General features: G+C 45.8%; 2 protein-coding genes across 2 annotated transcripts in view; one reads left to right on the top strand and one right to left on the bottom strand.

The window, feature by feature from the left end:
* Window positions 1-1,770: 1,770 nt before the first annotated feature.
* On the bottom strand, window positions 1,771-7,290 carry Gcm2 (glial cells missing transcription factor 2). The gene is made up of 5 exons (XM_027410460.1): window positions 7,201-7,290; window positions 5,400-5,652; window positions 5,151-5,263; window positions 4,275-4,404; window positions 1,771-2,699 (listed from the first exon to the last, which is right to left on the bottom strand). Exons 1-5 carry the CDS (start codon window positions 7,288-7,290, stop codon window positions 1,771-1,773), a joined length of 1,515 nt encoding a protein of 504 aa, XP_027266261.1.
* Window positions 7,291-10,940: 3,650 nt separating this feature from the next.
* Sycp2l (synaptonemal complex protein 2 like) overlaps window positions 10,941-15,560 on the top strand; it is a 64,080-nt gene continuing 59,460 nt past the window's right edge. The window contains 5 exon segments of the mRNA XM_035441728.1: window positions 10,941-10,953; window positions 11,566-11,770; window positions 12,966-13,056; window positions 15,094-15,231; window positions 15,318-15,437. Of these exon segments, the coding sequence (XP_035297619.1) occupies window positions 10,941-10,953; window positions 11,566-11,770; window positions 12,966-13,056; window positions 15,094-15,231; window positions 15,318-15,437 (567 nt within the window).

Consider the following 15,560-nt stretch of genomic DNA (forward strand, 5'->3'; position numbering starts at 1 on the left):
ACCTGCAACATTCCTGAAGTTCTCATCAGTCAGTCAGCATCATGGAATCTACAAAAGGTGAGGCTTTCTTTTTTTTTTTTTTTTTCCTGGGAGCTTCGGTTCATAGGTGTCTTCGCACCCCAGGTTATGCAGGAGTCCTCTTGGTTTACAAATTTATCAGCTGATTTTGAAAAAGCTTGCAGGGTAACTGAACGCTTGCTAAGCTTCATACATTTCTCTCCAGGTTTCCTTTCTGAAGCTGCTTATACAGCCTCTTGATGCTGTCCATGGCTGTGTGAAATTCCCTAACAGTCTAAAACGAAAAGGCTAAGAATAAGAATAGGAACCTAGTTTCTTTTTTTTTTTTAATTTTAATTTTATTTTATTAGTTCAAATTAGGAACACGCTTTGCTTCAGATGTCAATCCCTTCTGGGAAGGGCCTAGGCCTGGCCCAGGATGATGTGGTAGACTTTGGGGAGCCCCTTTTGAGGGCCTTACCCTGCCTGGGGAGTGGAGGGGGGATGGCTAGGGGCAGGTGGGATGTTGGGGGGGAGGGGGGAGAGGGAAAAGGGATTGACATCTGAAGCAAGCTTGTTCCTAATTTGAACTAATAAAATAAAATAAAAATTAAAAGGAACCTAGTTTCTTACACATATCCTTATACTTAAAAGTGAAACCTGTTGGCTATAACATCCTTATTTCATACTTTCTTTCCTTATTTATGCCTCTCCTTCCCCTTTTCTCTCCTAGCATAAAGCATTGTAAAAGTGCCTGATGAAAATCTGGTTTTCTTTTTTTTTTTTACATAATATTTTAATTGATTATTTGGAAATTTCACATAATGCACCCCAATCACATTCACTTACCAGTCCTCCCAGGTTCATGCCCCACTTTTGTGCCTTTCCCACCAAGACAAAATAAGAAGAAGAAAAGGAAAAAAAAAGTTCAGTTTGTGTTGCCCATATACTCACTGGAGCATGGTGAAACTCCCATGTCTGGGGCCTAAAAATATCAATTATGGTATTTTGGATGCAGGCATCAAGCTCTATCCAAAGAGCTAGAATCTCACATTGTCTTTTAGATGTGGGCTGGTTACCACCAGATAGATGGCTTGGAGAATGTCAAGCCATTCTTCTCCTCAGTGGAGAATGTCTCCTAGTTTGCATAACAACAGACCTAGACCCTGGGTGGGCCCATACCTATTCTGAGGGCTTGTATTCTTGCCTAGGGACTGGTTAGAGGCTGATGAGGACTTGCAGTTTTAGGGGTGCCTCTAGGATTAAAGGAAATGGTTGATATCAGCTTTTAACACGATAATAGATATCTTCTGCTATCACCCATACTGTTGGAAAGCTATTTAAGAGGATGCTTGAATAAACTGTGGTCTCCAGACTCAGGAGAGCCCTCCTGAGATGGAAAAAAAAAAAAAAAAGAATAGGAACCTTGGCTAGTAAGCTAAGGGAAGTCAGGCCCATGTGTTACAGGCCTTCAGCTCATTTATGTGTTCATTTGGAAGACTCACACTCCCAATAGCCTATGTGGTGAGGTGGGCTTCAAAATGCTGAGCAAACTCCAGCATCCTGTCTACCATTTCACACTAATATCCTTAGCTTACCCTTATACTAACTCTGTGTGTGTGTGTGTGTGTGTGTGTGTGTGTGTGTGTGTGTGCGCGCACACATAAAATGAAACATACAAAGTGAATTAATCTCAACAATCGGTGGTTGCCCTTTTGCGTGGATTTTCTTGCATGCACTCCATTATCATGGGGTGTGTTCCCTGGAATCCTTCTAAAAGTCTTCACTGTCAAAGTTAAAAGGCTGCCCTGTTCTATCCAAGTAACCTGTCACAGAGTCCACCCCAGACAGACACACATCCCACGCATCTGCTCCATCTGTCCTGAAGGGATCTGTCTCTTGAGGAAAAGCCAGAGTGGGTCTGAGGACCTGGCAATCACCTGGAAGTTTCATGGGGGCTCTCTCCGGAGGAGAGGCTGCCTGCGTGGCTGCATCTGGAGGGCCCAAGGCTTGTGGGTAGATGGGCATTGGGAGGTTCTCAGAGGCATATGTGCAGCTGGCCAGGCTGCTGACCTCCTTCATGCTGTCACTGTGTTTCTGAGCAGGGTGCTGGTACGCCTGGTAGGCCACTGTGGTGGTGATCACGGTCTGCAGGGCCTGGGTTCCTGCTGGTGGCACTGGCAGGTACCTGCAGGGCAGCTCTGGGTTGTAATAAGGGCATGTGGTCACAGCCTGGCATTGCCCATAATCAACTCTCTCTTCAAGGCCAGGTTTTCTGTGTGTAGGTTTCCAGCCATGATATTTAGCTGTGAAATCCAAGCTTCTCTCATAGCTGCCATATGAACTGACATTATATTGTAGTGAGTTTAGATGAACCCAGTCAGTGTCATCAGGGACACTGGAAGAATCTTTATGCAGGGTGGGATACGGACTTGAACCTGTACCCACAGGACCCGCCAATTCATAGCTCCAAGGTGGTCTGGGCAAATAGACTCTTGGATTTGAATAATTCTGAAAGGTCAGCATTGCATCTTCTTGAAAGGTGGCCAGGTCATAGGTGACTCTGTGAACATCAGAGTTTGGGAAGGAAGGGCAGGGCTGCCCTGTAATAGGGAGGCTGGAATCAACAGTCATATCAAGCAGTTCTGTGGCTTCCGGGGCAGGCATGCTATTGAGGTTTCCACTGCAATCCTGAGTGCTTCCTACCTAAAAAAAAAAAAGTCACAAATACAGACTTATGACACACAACACATGCCACCATGACATATAATATGTACATGTTGTGAACACAGTCATCTATACCAACAGCCAACATCATAAATAAAATACACCTGCTGTTGGGTTCTGTATAGTGAACCAGGTCCTGCTAAGATTCACAATTTGGGCCTGGGGTCCAGAAGCTGCTGGTGGATGTGCGGAAACAAGGAAGGTCCCCAATAGTCAGGCAGGGTGTGGCTGAGCAATGGATGCACCTGTTCTCATCCATGTGTTCCTAATAGTGGAGGCCCAGGAGCCACTCAGACCTGCCTTCAAATCCTGTCCCTGTCTCTCCTAACCAAATGGGTGTTTTCTTTCTCTGAATCAGCATTGTACAGGATTTAGTTGCAGCCAGCTCTTCAGAGGGTTTCTGTGACCCTGAAATGCATGAACTCTTAGATCAGCACTTGGCAAGTGGAAGGGCTTGAACAATGCCAGGGTCTGCTCTGCACATGCTCACTGCCTGCTCGGCACGGTTTGGGGGAAATGCAAATGGGATCAGGTTGACTAGGGAAAACTTATCTGTTCCTCCATAAACACTGCTGCTAGTGCTTGGATCTTAAGGATCCTCCAACGTTCCATGTGTTTTAGGCTTGGTCCCCAGTGTGACACCATCAAGAGATGGCGGACTCTTAAAGTGGTGGGATATAGGAGGAGATTGTAGGTCACCGGGGGTGTGTCGTCAGCAGAGTCTGAGCCAGTTGGGAATTGGCTCCCTCTTTTCTTTTTTTCTCTTTAGTTTCAGGTGATGAGGTAAAGAGCATCTCCCATCATGCACTCCTCACCATGATGAACTGCCTTGTTGCTGGCTCTAAAGCAAGGATCACCAGAACCAGATTGCAAACTTCTAAAACCATAAACCCAAACAAATCTATCCTCTCTGAAGGTTTATTGTCTCAAGTATTTTGTTTCAGTAACAGAAAACCAACAAAAATCGTGAAAAACCTTCTCAAGGTCACCCTATTAATTCAGTGTTGATGCACATACAATAGTCCCCCCTTAGCACAATTTTGCTTTTTGAGGTTTCAGTTTTGGTTTAATATCCCCCCCAACCCCCGCCGCCGCCGCCACCCAGTGGAACACTGCAAAAATAAACAGCACGTATAAGTTTAAAATGACTTGAATTATAATGTATGGCTATAATTGTTCTTTTGTTATAGTTTACAAGTTAAACTTTATCATGGTATTGTGTAAGAGAAAGACAGCTACAGAATACAGAATATTCAGGGTGGATTCAGGAAGGCAGTGAGATATGAGAGTGCTCTATATTTATTACTGTGGGACAACTGCCTTTGTACAAGTCAGCAGACATCCTAACGTCATCGCCTGTAGGGATCACTTGCCTATTTTAAAAAAGGGATTAATTAGTGCCCCCAGCCAAGTGTTGATTTAATGATATTTGCAGTTGGTACATGGCATTCATCTTTCAGTTAACTGTCAAGTGAGCACAGACCTTCAGGGGTGTTAGTTCCCGTTAGTTACCTCAGGCTCTGCGGAGCTCCAGGTGGTGTCAGTGCCCATTATCTCAGGCTCTCTGGAACTCCTTTTCTGTGGTTGGTAGAAAGAGGCCATCTGTCTCTTGAAGGAACTTCTTCTAGCTTCTGTCTCTGACTTACTCTCTGGTCTGGGGTGATCATGAACCCCTTTGGCCTGTGTCAATGAAGATATTGAGTTGTCTATCCATTTCTCTAAAAGGAAGTTAGCAGTGCTAGGAGCTGGTCCAAACCGGATGATGCCTTTTCTTGATTGCTAAGGTTGTTTGTTTGTTTTTACTTCTATTCAAAACTACAAAGTGTTATTCAAAATAAAACAGCACCAATATTAGACATCTTAGTTGTTTGTGGTAGTCCCTTCCTGTTATCCCAGAATTTGGCAGACTGTGTCAGGAGGTTCACAGTATGTATTAGGCCATTCTGGGCTACATAGTGAGTTCCAGGCCATCCTAGGCTACCTATCAAGACCCTGTTTCTCAAAGGAAACAACAACAACAACAACAAAAATCCAACAAGGACAATAGATAACTTAAAAGGTAGCTGGCAACACACTTATTCTGTCACATGAGTGTGACTGGGTTCATAATCTGGCCCTTAAGAACACACCGAGCCATGCAAGGTGGCATACGGCTGTGATTCCAGCACTCAGCTGGCTAAGGCAGGAAGATCATGAGTTCAGGGCCAGTTTGGGCTACCTAGCAAGTGCCAGGTCAGGCTGGGTTGTGCAGCTGGACTTTCTCTGGGAAACCAACAAAATCTGGTCAAGAGTCTATCACTTGACTCCTAAGAAACCAGTGAATTCACGGGGTATCTGTCATTTAATCTTCAGGACAGATGGCAGGCAGTTTACTCCACACTGTATGGTAAAAATATTTAGTGCAAATGGTGTCTGATGCTACTTACCTGAAAAAATATTGCGTTGCCATCAAGTCTCCAGAAGTTGGTGACAGGGTATCCGCTGTGCCCTCGGCAAGGAACCAGCTCCAAAGCTGAGTGACAGTTGGGACAAACTTTCTCTGCAAATACAAGAGGGAGAAATGTTAAGCTCAGCTTACAGGCCAGCACCTTCTGAAGGAAGTGACATATCAGCCGGGAACAGAGAATCCAGGACTGCAAAGCCACCCTTCCTGGCGGGTGCTGTCCTGCCCTTACTCTGCTGCTTCAGCCGGGCCTTGTCGCAGATGGCTGGCCGCAGCTGCAGGTGCGAGCCATCCTGCAGGGCACAGGCGCTTGCGCACACCACCACGCCCAGGCAGGACTTCTTGAGGATGTGGCCATTGTGGTTGTTGGTGTTGCGCATGGCCCAGCCACTCAGGTGGCGCTGAGCCTTCTTCTCCTGGCTGCTGTAGATGAAGCGCACGTAGCCATCAGGCCACTCCCGGAAGTGGTCAAAGTGGGTTGGTTCCTGGGAAAAGAAGGTCACAGAAGAGGACTTAGGGAGCAGGAACCACAGGCACCCTGCCTTTAACTTCCTCCAAGCACTGAAAGATAAACAGGGCTTTTTTGTAACTCTAGAAATCTTCATTTCCCCCAAATTATTCTAGTACACAATGTCAATCGCCAGTCACATGCCTGGCGGATTCTAAATAATGCATGTTTATGAGGTACTGTCATTTATAAGATTTCCAAGTGGAATATGCATATTAATATATCTAACCTTCATACTACGTGTGGGCAATAAGGGGAATTATCAGGCCCATTTTATAGAGTAGTTCACAGAGACCAGACAGGCCAATTGACTTGTCAAAGTTCACACAGCTACCAGGGCCTGGCTACAGATGTTTGAGCTGCAGTTTTGGGCTCCTTCAGGCTGACATTTCATTTTTTGGTATGTTTAGATGCTGAAAACATTTTCAAATCTTACGGGAGTCAGGGCTGAAAGAGGTCAGAACACTTTTCCGCTGAAATACAGTTTAACTTGTGAATATCTTGGGGTCAGTACTTTTTCTCCAAAAGCTCTTGGCACTCTGTCCCAAACCTGTCAATCATGTCAACCATGATCCCGGGAACAACAAAGCTCACAGACAGCAAGCTTCCTCTTGTACTCTTGACCTAGATCTGCAAACTTCAAAGGGTACTCTCCTGGAGGACCTAATCCTCTGGGAAAATTGTGAGCTTTGGGGGACTGGGGACCATGCCTGACACTGGACTACCTGACCCACCCAAGCAACCTGGGATTGCCATCCTCCTCAGCAAAGGACCATAGTTTGGAATAATGTGTCATATCTAAATATCGAGCATGAATTTAGCAACAGTCTGATGGCCTTTGCCTCAGGCTTTATTTAAAATATGACAAATGTTCTTTTTTATAAAGTTTCAACATAAATGACCCTTTACTGAGCATTTTCTATTTATTAGCTCATTTATTTATTTATTTATTTATTTATTTATTTATTTATTTATTTATTTAGGCAAGCTATTGTGTAGCCCAGGCTGGCCTCACTATATAAGTGAGGATGACCTTGAACTCTTGATCCTCCTGACTCTACATCTTGAGTGTCAGAATTACAGGTGTGTGTGTGTGTGTGTGTGTGTGTGTGTACCTGAAATTAGGTTTCATTTCCACTAATATGTTGACAACACACACACACACACACACACACACACACACACACACACACACACGCACGCACACGCACACACATACGCGCACACGATACAGGATGACAGTAAATCTGAGGAAAATTTGAGGTTGTTATCTAATCTCATCATTTGATGACCAGACAGCAGCCTGAGATTAACAAAAGTTCGAGGTTTCTCTCAAGGTCATATAAGCAGTTTAGCTCACTCACCCAGTTAGTCAGAAGGGCTGGGATGTGTGCGTGTGAGTGAGTGTGTGCGTGTGTGAGTGTGTGTGTGTGTGTGTGTGTGTGGTCTCAGCATGAATTAACTTGCAGTTTTCCCTTTGGCTGGACAGTGTCACATTTTACCCAAAGCACAGTGTCTTCCTCACCTGAGGCATCTGTGGATCATTGATGTCCCACGTGAGTTTCATCCCGTAGGAAAGCACAGAGTCTGCATCCTGTGTGGGGTCTCCTGGCATCGGCAGTGGCCTCCAGTACTCTCTAACCAGGATCCTGAAAGAGAAATAAAAACAAGGAGTACACAGGGTGACTCCTTCCCAAAAATGAAAAGTAGGCTGAGGGCGGTGAGTGAAAAGGAGGAGGAAAGGGGGAAGGAAGGAGGAGAAAGATAGGAGGGGGGCAGAGAAAGACAAGACACACAGAGAGAGACAGAGACAGGGAGAGACAGAGACACAGAAAGACAGAGAGAGACAGAGCCGGAGACAGAAAGGGGGCAGGGGTGTCCAGGTGGTGCCCTGTCCTTGCCTGTAGTGCTGAAAGAGATCCCTCTGAATGCTAGCACCTTTCAGCAGGGTTACACTGGAGCTACCCTGCTGTTCTGCCTCTACTCTCCAGCACCTGAAGGTCCAGCCACAGGCTTCTCCACCTAGTCAGGGAAGAGTTAGTGAACCGTTGAGCTAAGGGAAACTGAAGCTAAGAAGTTGGCTGTGGGGAGCAAGTAGGGTGCAGTTTCATTTATGCTGGAAACCAAAACCGACTGTCAAACTCTCTGCTGGTTCTGGAGAGGGCTTGGATTGGGGCTCTGGAAGCAAAGGTTTCCAGCAAAGTGTCGTCCCGTCCCGTCCCGTCCGCTCCCCCGCCCCCTCCCCCGCCCCCAGCAGGTTCTAGTGCGCGGTGGGAAAGGCGAGAGAGCCAGCAACCAGCACCTGCAGCCTAGGGGCCAGCCTCCTTGGAGCTCTGGGTTCCTGCAGTAGTTGCTGTTCCCAAGTCTGTGTGCTCCGTGGTTCGGTCAGAGAGTAAGTTTAGTATTCCAGTAAGTTCTCAAGCCCAGGCACACTTGAGGTTGGGACAGTCGTGACCACCGGGAAAAGTTGTGGGAAGTGACCTGGAGGTTGGTGTCAGATGACACTGGGATAGACAGGGAGGGAGGGAGGAGAGTAAACTCTGCAGCTGGAGCTCCGAGTCCCTTTCCTTTCTCTCTCCCTCAGCATCCATAGTTAAAGAGAGGCCAGGGGTTTGTGAGCTCTCAGCTGCCACCCATAGGAACACCCATGTTAAACAGACTGTATTGCCATTGTCGCTGCTATCCCTAGATCACTTTTATCCTCAGCGGTTTAGGAAGAGGACCAGAGAATGTTGTCTAGGATGCTGAAAGCTCCCCCAACCTGAGGCGACGTCTCTCAATATAAGAGCACTCAATATAAGAAAGCCACAAGTATCTCTCCGGCCACTGCAGTGCGGGATTCCGGACCATGAGCAAAGGTGGGCTTCCAGAATCTCCTCCCGTGCTTGCTTGGCAGCTGGCACCCTCCCATTTGGTCTTAGCCAAAACAAATGGATACATAAGTAAGTAAATAAGCGAATAAATAAATAAAAACAAGAGAGCAGATCCCACAATGCAGGTCACTGTCTGCGGAGGTGTTCCCAGCTCAGGGCCGTTCTGGGGTGCTCACTGGCATCTAAGCCAGCAAGGCGGCACAGGTCCCACTTTGCTTGGGCAGTGCCAGGCAAGTGCCTCCTGTGGGAGTAATCCCCACTTCTGTGCAAAGCCCAAAAGAGCCGGGCTTTCTGTGCCGCAACCTCCTGAAACAGCATCTTGCACACTCCAGGGCCTCTACCTCCCTCCCAGTGAAGAGCTTGCAAGGGAGAGTCAGCTCAAGAGAAAGCTAGGCTTCCCAGCAGCCTAAGCGGGGTAGGGTGCCCGCTGGGAGCATTTCCTGAGCTTTCTTCTTCCAGAATGAAGCTGGATTCCTATTTTAAATACGAAAAGTCCTGGGCAGATGGCTGTTAATCTTCAGACCATTTCATCAAAGTTCTTTTCTAAAAAATCGCTCTCACAGGGACTTTACTGAAGTGTAGTTGGGGGACAACGACTGTCTCCACTTTCCAGTGCGCCCTCATGTTACTGACTGTGAAGGTCCAGGCTACTGCCATTCAGTTGCTTTCTTGGTCGCTTGTCTTTCAAAAATTAAGTTTAAACTATTGACTTTTAAAATAAATTTAAACCGCTTGCTTAAAATTAAACCTGATAGCTTAAGACTATGTTTTGAACATATTTAAAATAACTTCAAAAACAGCCATTTAACATGACCTCTGAAAACGGATAAAGATCAACTTCTGACCATATGCATGCAAACATCGTTAGAGTGTTCCTATCTCTATCCTTTTGAAAGATTTCTAGAGCCGCGGATCCTTCAAAACCACAAATGATGGGCCCACGAGTCGGCTTAATGGGTAGAAGCACTCGCCAAACAAGCCTAAAAGTCTGAGTTGGACCCCACGGATCCCACAGACCACGGAGGGGACAGACTCCTGGAGACTGGTGCTCCGCCCTCCACCACACAAACAGAAAATGTAATTTACGCGTTAAAGGCTGATTAGCTTGCTTGGGAGGAGTAAGGAAACAACCTGCTCCTCCATGCTCAGCCCAGGGTGATGGTGCAATCCTGTAACCTCAGTAGTGGAGACAAAGATGCACAAGGAACAAAGGTTTGAGTCCCTAACAGGCTGCATGAGACCCGGGCTAAGAAAACAAAACCAAACAGCAAGAAGGTATTTAGTTTGTGAAGAGTTAAAACACATGCTTCAGACATGTGAAGCAAGCTTGTTCCTAATTTGAACTAATAAAAAAAATAAAAAAAGAAAACCCCCCCCAAATCTTCAGGGCTTCAGGTTGCCCTATAATTGTGTGGGAGTAAAATATGTTAGTAAAAGAAGATAATCAAAGTGAAAATATAAATAAATTATGATGTATTGAAGTCTGCCTTGTTGCTTTTAATAACTTCTGAAGATTGGGATGCATTGCCAATGCAGGAGGGTTTGGAAATATATGATTTGTCCCAAATTCTGAAAATGATGTTTTTTGCATGATATTTAAAAATAATTTTTATTTTCTCATGCAAAATACATTTAAGCTGGATTTTGATCACCGCTTTGTAGAGGTTATATTTTCCTTCCTACTTCAGTATTTGCATTGACTTAAAATACTCTACATTCATGTCTGTCACATTCTGGATCTCTATTTAATATGTAAGAATCTGTTAATTCGAGGAAGGAGCAAGCCTCTGGATTTGCAAGATTAAAATAGGTAAATTAACTACAGTGTATTGATATCACATTTTCTAGGAGCTGATGCGACCAGTGCTGGTTAGACAAACTGCCATGCTTGCAAGTTTGGGCTTACTAGCAGGGCTTGTAGTTACAATCGTGCGTTATTTGTTCCTGAAGGCAAATGTCTTCTGTAAGCATCACAGCATAAAATTGTGTCTCCTTGTAATACAAGTCAGGGTTTACACAAGGAATGTTTGGAATGGGGGGCACCTATCTGTGTGTTGGGGAGAGGGGGAGTACACACATGCCACAAGTTACTAAAGGAGTCAGTCCTCTCCCTCTACCATTTGGAACCTGGGGATCAAGGTCAAATCCCCAGGCTCTGTGGCTGGCTGAGTCATCTCTCCAGCACCGTTTCCTTACAAAGAAAAACCATAATACTATTTGTTTTGTCATGGGGTTTACATATTTGGTATCCCAACAAAAAAAGCAGCCTGTTTCTAGAACACACACACACACACACACACACACACACACACACACACACACGAAATGGTTGGAGAACAGGCTAGTTAAAAAAAAATTGTCTCTCAGGTGGTTCAAGTCTGTAATCAGCACCATGGAAGATGGAGGTGAGAGGTCAGCCTGGACTACAGAGTGATTCTCAAAAAATAAATACGATCCTTCTTCCTTTGACGAAGGTAACATATAACACTTTATTTTATGGTATCAGGGTTGTATTAGTAATTTCAGGTACAAGTCCGGTTCAGAAGGACCACAACACTTTCTGAACATGAATCCCTCTTCCCAGGGACCTTTTGTTTGGTCAAGGTGAAGCAGGGAGCCTGGCCTGGTGGCTCACACTGTAATCCCAGCTTTCTAAGATGTTCTTAGAGAGTTCCTGGTGAGTCTAGAGTGCAGAATGAGACCCTGAAACCAAATCAATCCCAAACCCCCATAGTATCTCAGGTTAGCTAGCAACTTGGTCAGTTTCCAGAGAGCACTCTCCGCCACAACGGTGCGAGTTCGGAACCGCTCGCTCCTGCCTGTGTGCTCTTTCCCTGCAGGTATGCGCCCAGGCGGGCAGCCTGATCCTGTTGTTCTAGTTACTCACGCGCTTTCTAGAATTACAAACACCGGAGTCTAGTATAGAGTTCGGTAGCAGGTTCATCTAATTGGAGTTCCCGGAGAAGACTGAACTTCAAGAATCACCCAGATCTCAAGCGGGATCTCGGACTTCCTAGGAGTGAGCGGTGCTGCAGAGCTGGGCAGCGAAGGCACTGGAGACACTGTCGCTAGAAGCTTCGAGATGCCAGCAGTGAGTGACATGGGGAGGGGTGAGGAGCCCAGCCTCCCTTCTAGGGTCCCCGGGCGGAAGGAGCACTGTCCTCTCTTCGCAGAACCGCAGCACCGTTTGGGCGTCCAGACAAGTTCTTGGCGGCGGGCGAGGTGGGGGGGGATACTGGGGTACCTTGGGGCGCATCAACCTCTTGGGTGTGCTTGGCACTGACTGGCAGCGTTCAGGAAGATGGGGAAACAACAGGACTCATGATCCTCGGCTCAAAAAGCCACTGGGAAGGGTAAATAGGGGACTGAACTCCACAGCTCTTTTGAGAGAACTATTGTGCGATTTTCGCTTCTGCAGACCTCTCTCTTTCCCGGTCCTCGAAACCCAGTCACTAGTAAGAAAAGGACACTCCTGGCGACAGATAGGGTCTTCATTCCCCTGGAGCGCCCTCTTTTCAGCTCTTCGTTACCCATCATTGGCTAGCCCGCTAGTGAAAAACTTAAGTCTAGATGAACATGGGTTTTTGATTTCTACTATCTATACATAATGATGGTAACAATACAGCAAAAATACAGTCCGCATTTGAATTGAGTCCCTAGAAGTAGGACTGTGAACCTAAAGTAGATGTTCTCTTGTCTTGTGTGAGACAGGGTCTCATTTGCCCCGGCTGCTGCAGAGTCTCCCCAGGTAGCTGAGGATAATTTTGAACTCTTGATTGACCTCCCAAGTGCTGGCTATACCACCGTAGTATGACTTAAAAGAGCCATTTAGCAGAGATTTATCTTGAGTACCTTGTACTTTTCCATGAAATTGTCAGGGGTAAACTGGTGGCTGTATGTAAAAGCCAAACCTTCGACCAGACAATGGCCCTTGATGAAAATGTCCCAACTCACTTCAAGTTTGGAAATCTCTTTTGTGTGCTGTGGCCATTTGAACATTGAAATTTCACTATAAAAGCCCGGATGTTAAATGTTAAAGTTTATGTCACAAATACAAGGACTTTTTGAATCTAATTCCTTATTATAACTTGTAATACAAATTTGAATGTGAATTTTAATTTAAACATGAATTTTATTAACGCAAAGCCCTTGTCTAAATCATGGTGCTCTCTGTAAAGTTTGTTTATCTTGGATGGACATTTATTCAGATTTTTTTTTTTTTACTCTTGAGATGGTATTCTTTTTCACATCGACCATGTACAAGGAGATTAAAAAAAAAAAAAAACCTATCCTATTTAAACCTATGATTAGTGATTTGTGTAAACAACAAGACCTGTCAAAAAAAGCAGCATAAAATTTCCTTTTTATTTTTAGGACTTGAAACGTGTTTTTGACTTTATTTATTTATTTTTTAAAGAACATCTTTTTATTGCACACAGAAAAACAAAAACCCTCTGCAGTCTGTTAAGGAGGACACTGGAACTGGCAGGACCCGAGGTGCTTTCTGGGTAATGAAGTTTATTTTCTGTTCCATATGTGTTATTGTTGGGAGTTTGGGGTGGGTCCTCCTCACTGCTGTTGTTAAGCCTGGAGCAGAGAAATCTTATCTTTCTGTATGGTGGTACCAAGTGATAACCATCCTGTGACATTTCACTCCAACTATCCCCCCAGAGCCTACTGTAAATTATACTGCACCCAGCATTTATTCCAAGTAACAGTAGCCAGTTCAGAATAAAATAAATTCAGTGCCTATCCTCAGGGAACTTAGGACCTGCCCAGAGCCAAACAACAGGTGTCAAACCCAACAGAACAGGGTTGTAGTACAAGGAAGTACTTGGTCTTCTGCGTTTAAGGTGGTCCCAGAGGTCCTGCCTTTAAGTTGATGCTTGACCGACTTCTGGGTCAGCTTCATGGAAGGTGAAAGACCCCCGAAGAGGTACTTTTGTAGAGGGAGACCCACACCCAGGAATCAGCGAGGCCACGAACTGGATGCAAAAAAACAAGAGGCTTTATTGGAGACGCGGGTACCCGGGGCGACTTAGCCTCTGTGTGGCTAAGCGCCTCGAGCCAAGGGAAAGGGGTCCTTATATAGGGAAAAAGGCGCAAGCTAGGAGCAGGGATTCTATTGGATAATTCTAATGAGGCATTATACAGAGCTATTCCCATTGGTCAATGTATATGAGGCGCTATACAGGGTTATTCAAATAAGGCAAAGTACAGAGTTATTCAAATGAGGTGAAACACAGAGTCTTTCAAATAAGGCGAAATACAGAATCATTTCCATTGGATGGTTCAAATGAGACACAGAGCCATTCCAGATCAGCATATTCTCAAGGTCTGGTGTCTGGTGTCTGGTACAGCAGACTCAATTCCCCCCCCCTTCCTGATGGCTGACCTTGGGGGCGGAGACCTTGGGACGGAGTGTTTCTCTTCGGGCGGGGGCTCAGGGGCAGGGCTCCAGGCCGGCTCACTTGGTGTTTGTTCTCGTGCCGACCCACCTGGTGCTCGCCCTCGTGCCGGCCCACCCGGTGCTCGTTCTCGGGCCTGCCCACCTGGTGCTCGTTGCTCGGCCCCAGCCCCGAGGCGCGGTGCCAGGCGGGGCGGGCCGGGGGCGCGAGCCCTGCCGGGGTGAAGGCTTGGGAGGCCCCGGCAGCTTCGGGGCAGGGGGCTCAGGGGCATTTCGAGCGGGTCTTTCAAAGGGACAGTGATTAGGATCAGGAGTCCAGACATAACTGTGTGGAAAACCTGAGGCAAGGAAGACTCTGACTTATTCTGGATATCACCTCTAATTTTCTTTCCTATATCCATTTTTCTGACCCTCAACCGGAGAGCCTAGGCTTGGGTATTTTGATTTAGACTTTGCAACATTACAGAGTGCCTTCACCTGTTTACACCTAATTGAAGCATAGTTTCTTTAAGTCCATGGTTGTCCAACTCAGACAGTGTCCGTGCAGAGTCTGAACTCTAAGAAATCCCAGGAGATGCAGCTGCTGCAGAAGTCCCACCAGCTCCATGTCTAGAACTTTTTGTCTGATGCTAATGAAGGCTCTGACATCCTGATAAGTGATTATCAACAGAATATTTTGCTATTTTGTATTTCCCATGTCTAGACCTTTTGTCTAAAGCTAACGAAAGCTAACATTTTATTGAGTGATTGTCAACAAACATTTTGCTGTTTTGTAGTTTGAGACTGATGTCTTTATTGTATTTTTGCTCCATGTTATTTCACACTGGATTATAATTATTATTTGCAGTGATTTTGTTGCCACAGAAGGTCTTTCCCATGCTAGGCAAGTTTTTGTTGTTGTTGTTGTTGTTTTCTTTCTGCTGGACTATATCCCTAGCCACAAAATTACATTTATTCATTTCTTTGGTGATGCTGGGCCTTGAACCCAGTTCCTGCCTGTGCTAGGTGAAAGCTCTACCACTGAGCCACATCTCCAGCTCTCACCGAATTTCTGTTGAGTACACCATTATTTTGAATTTTTGATATAAAACAAATGTGCTTTGGAAAATTAGTAACCCCCAAACCATCTCCTTCCCAGCTTCAGTCGCTTGTTACTGATGCATCCCATGGCAAAGGATTTCACACAATAGAAGAGTATCTCCAGCAGAAAGAGAGCCATGTGCCTCAAAAATACAACCATCTTCTCATACACCATCTTGACAGATTGATCAACCAGGCAAGTGGTTTGGTTTGTCTGGGGATTGAAATGCCACTATATGTGCACTGGGAATCGTTCTGAAGTCAGTGTGTTCTGATGCCCAGGAATTGGACAAACATGAGTTCCAGAATTGTTCCCTGCTGCTGAAATGTATCCAGAGATTCTGCAAAGACGACCAGGGCCAAGAGGAGCCCTTGCTAATTCAGCAGGGGCTGATCCCAAAGATAAGTGTACTTTCCAGTTAGGAGGCTTGGGCCAGTTTAGAAATTCAGTGTGAGCAACTGAGGGTGAAGCCCAAGAGTGAAGCACTTGCCTAAGGTGTCAGAGGCCCTGGGTGGGGGTAGGAT

The sequence above is a fragment of the Cricetulus griseus genome, chromosome 3 (genome assembly GCF_003668045.3).
Source record: "Cricetulus griseus strain 17A/GY chromosome 3, alternate assembly CriGri-PICRH-1.0, whole genome shotgun sequence".
NCBI classification, from domain to species: Eukaryota; Metazoa; Chordata; class Mammalia; order Rodentia; family Cricetidae; genus Cricetulus; species Cricetulus griseus.

What these genes read in the sequence shown, in the direction of transcription:
- Gcm2 (XM_027410460.1), bottom strand. Translation starts at nt 7,290, where the DNA reads ATGCCAGGAGACCCCACACAGGATGCAGACTCTGTGCTTTCCTACGGG. An exon ending in GCAACGCAATATTTTTTCAG is followed by an intron (nt 4,405 to 5,150) that starts GTAAGTAGCATC and finishes TCATTGACACAG; the next exon opens with GCCAAAGGGGTTCATGATCA. An exon ending in TTCCAGAGAGCCTGAGATAA is followed by an intron (nt 2,700 to 4,274) that starts TGGGCACTGACA and finishes TTTTTTAGGTAG; the next exon opens with GAAGCACTCAGGATTGCAGT.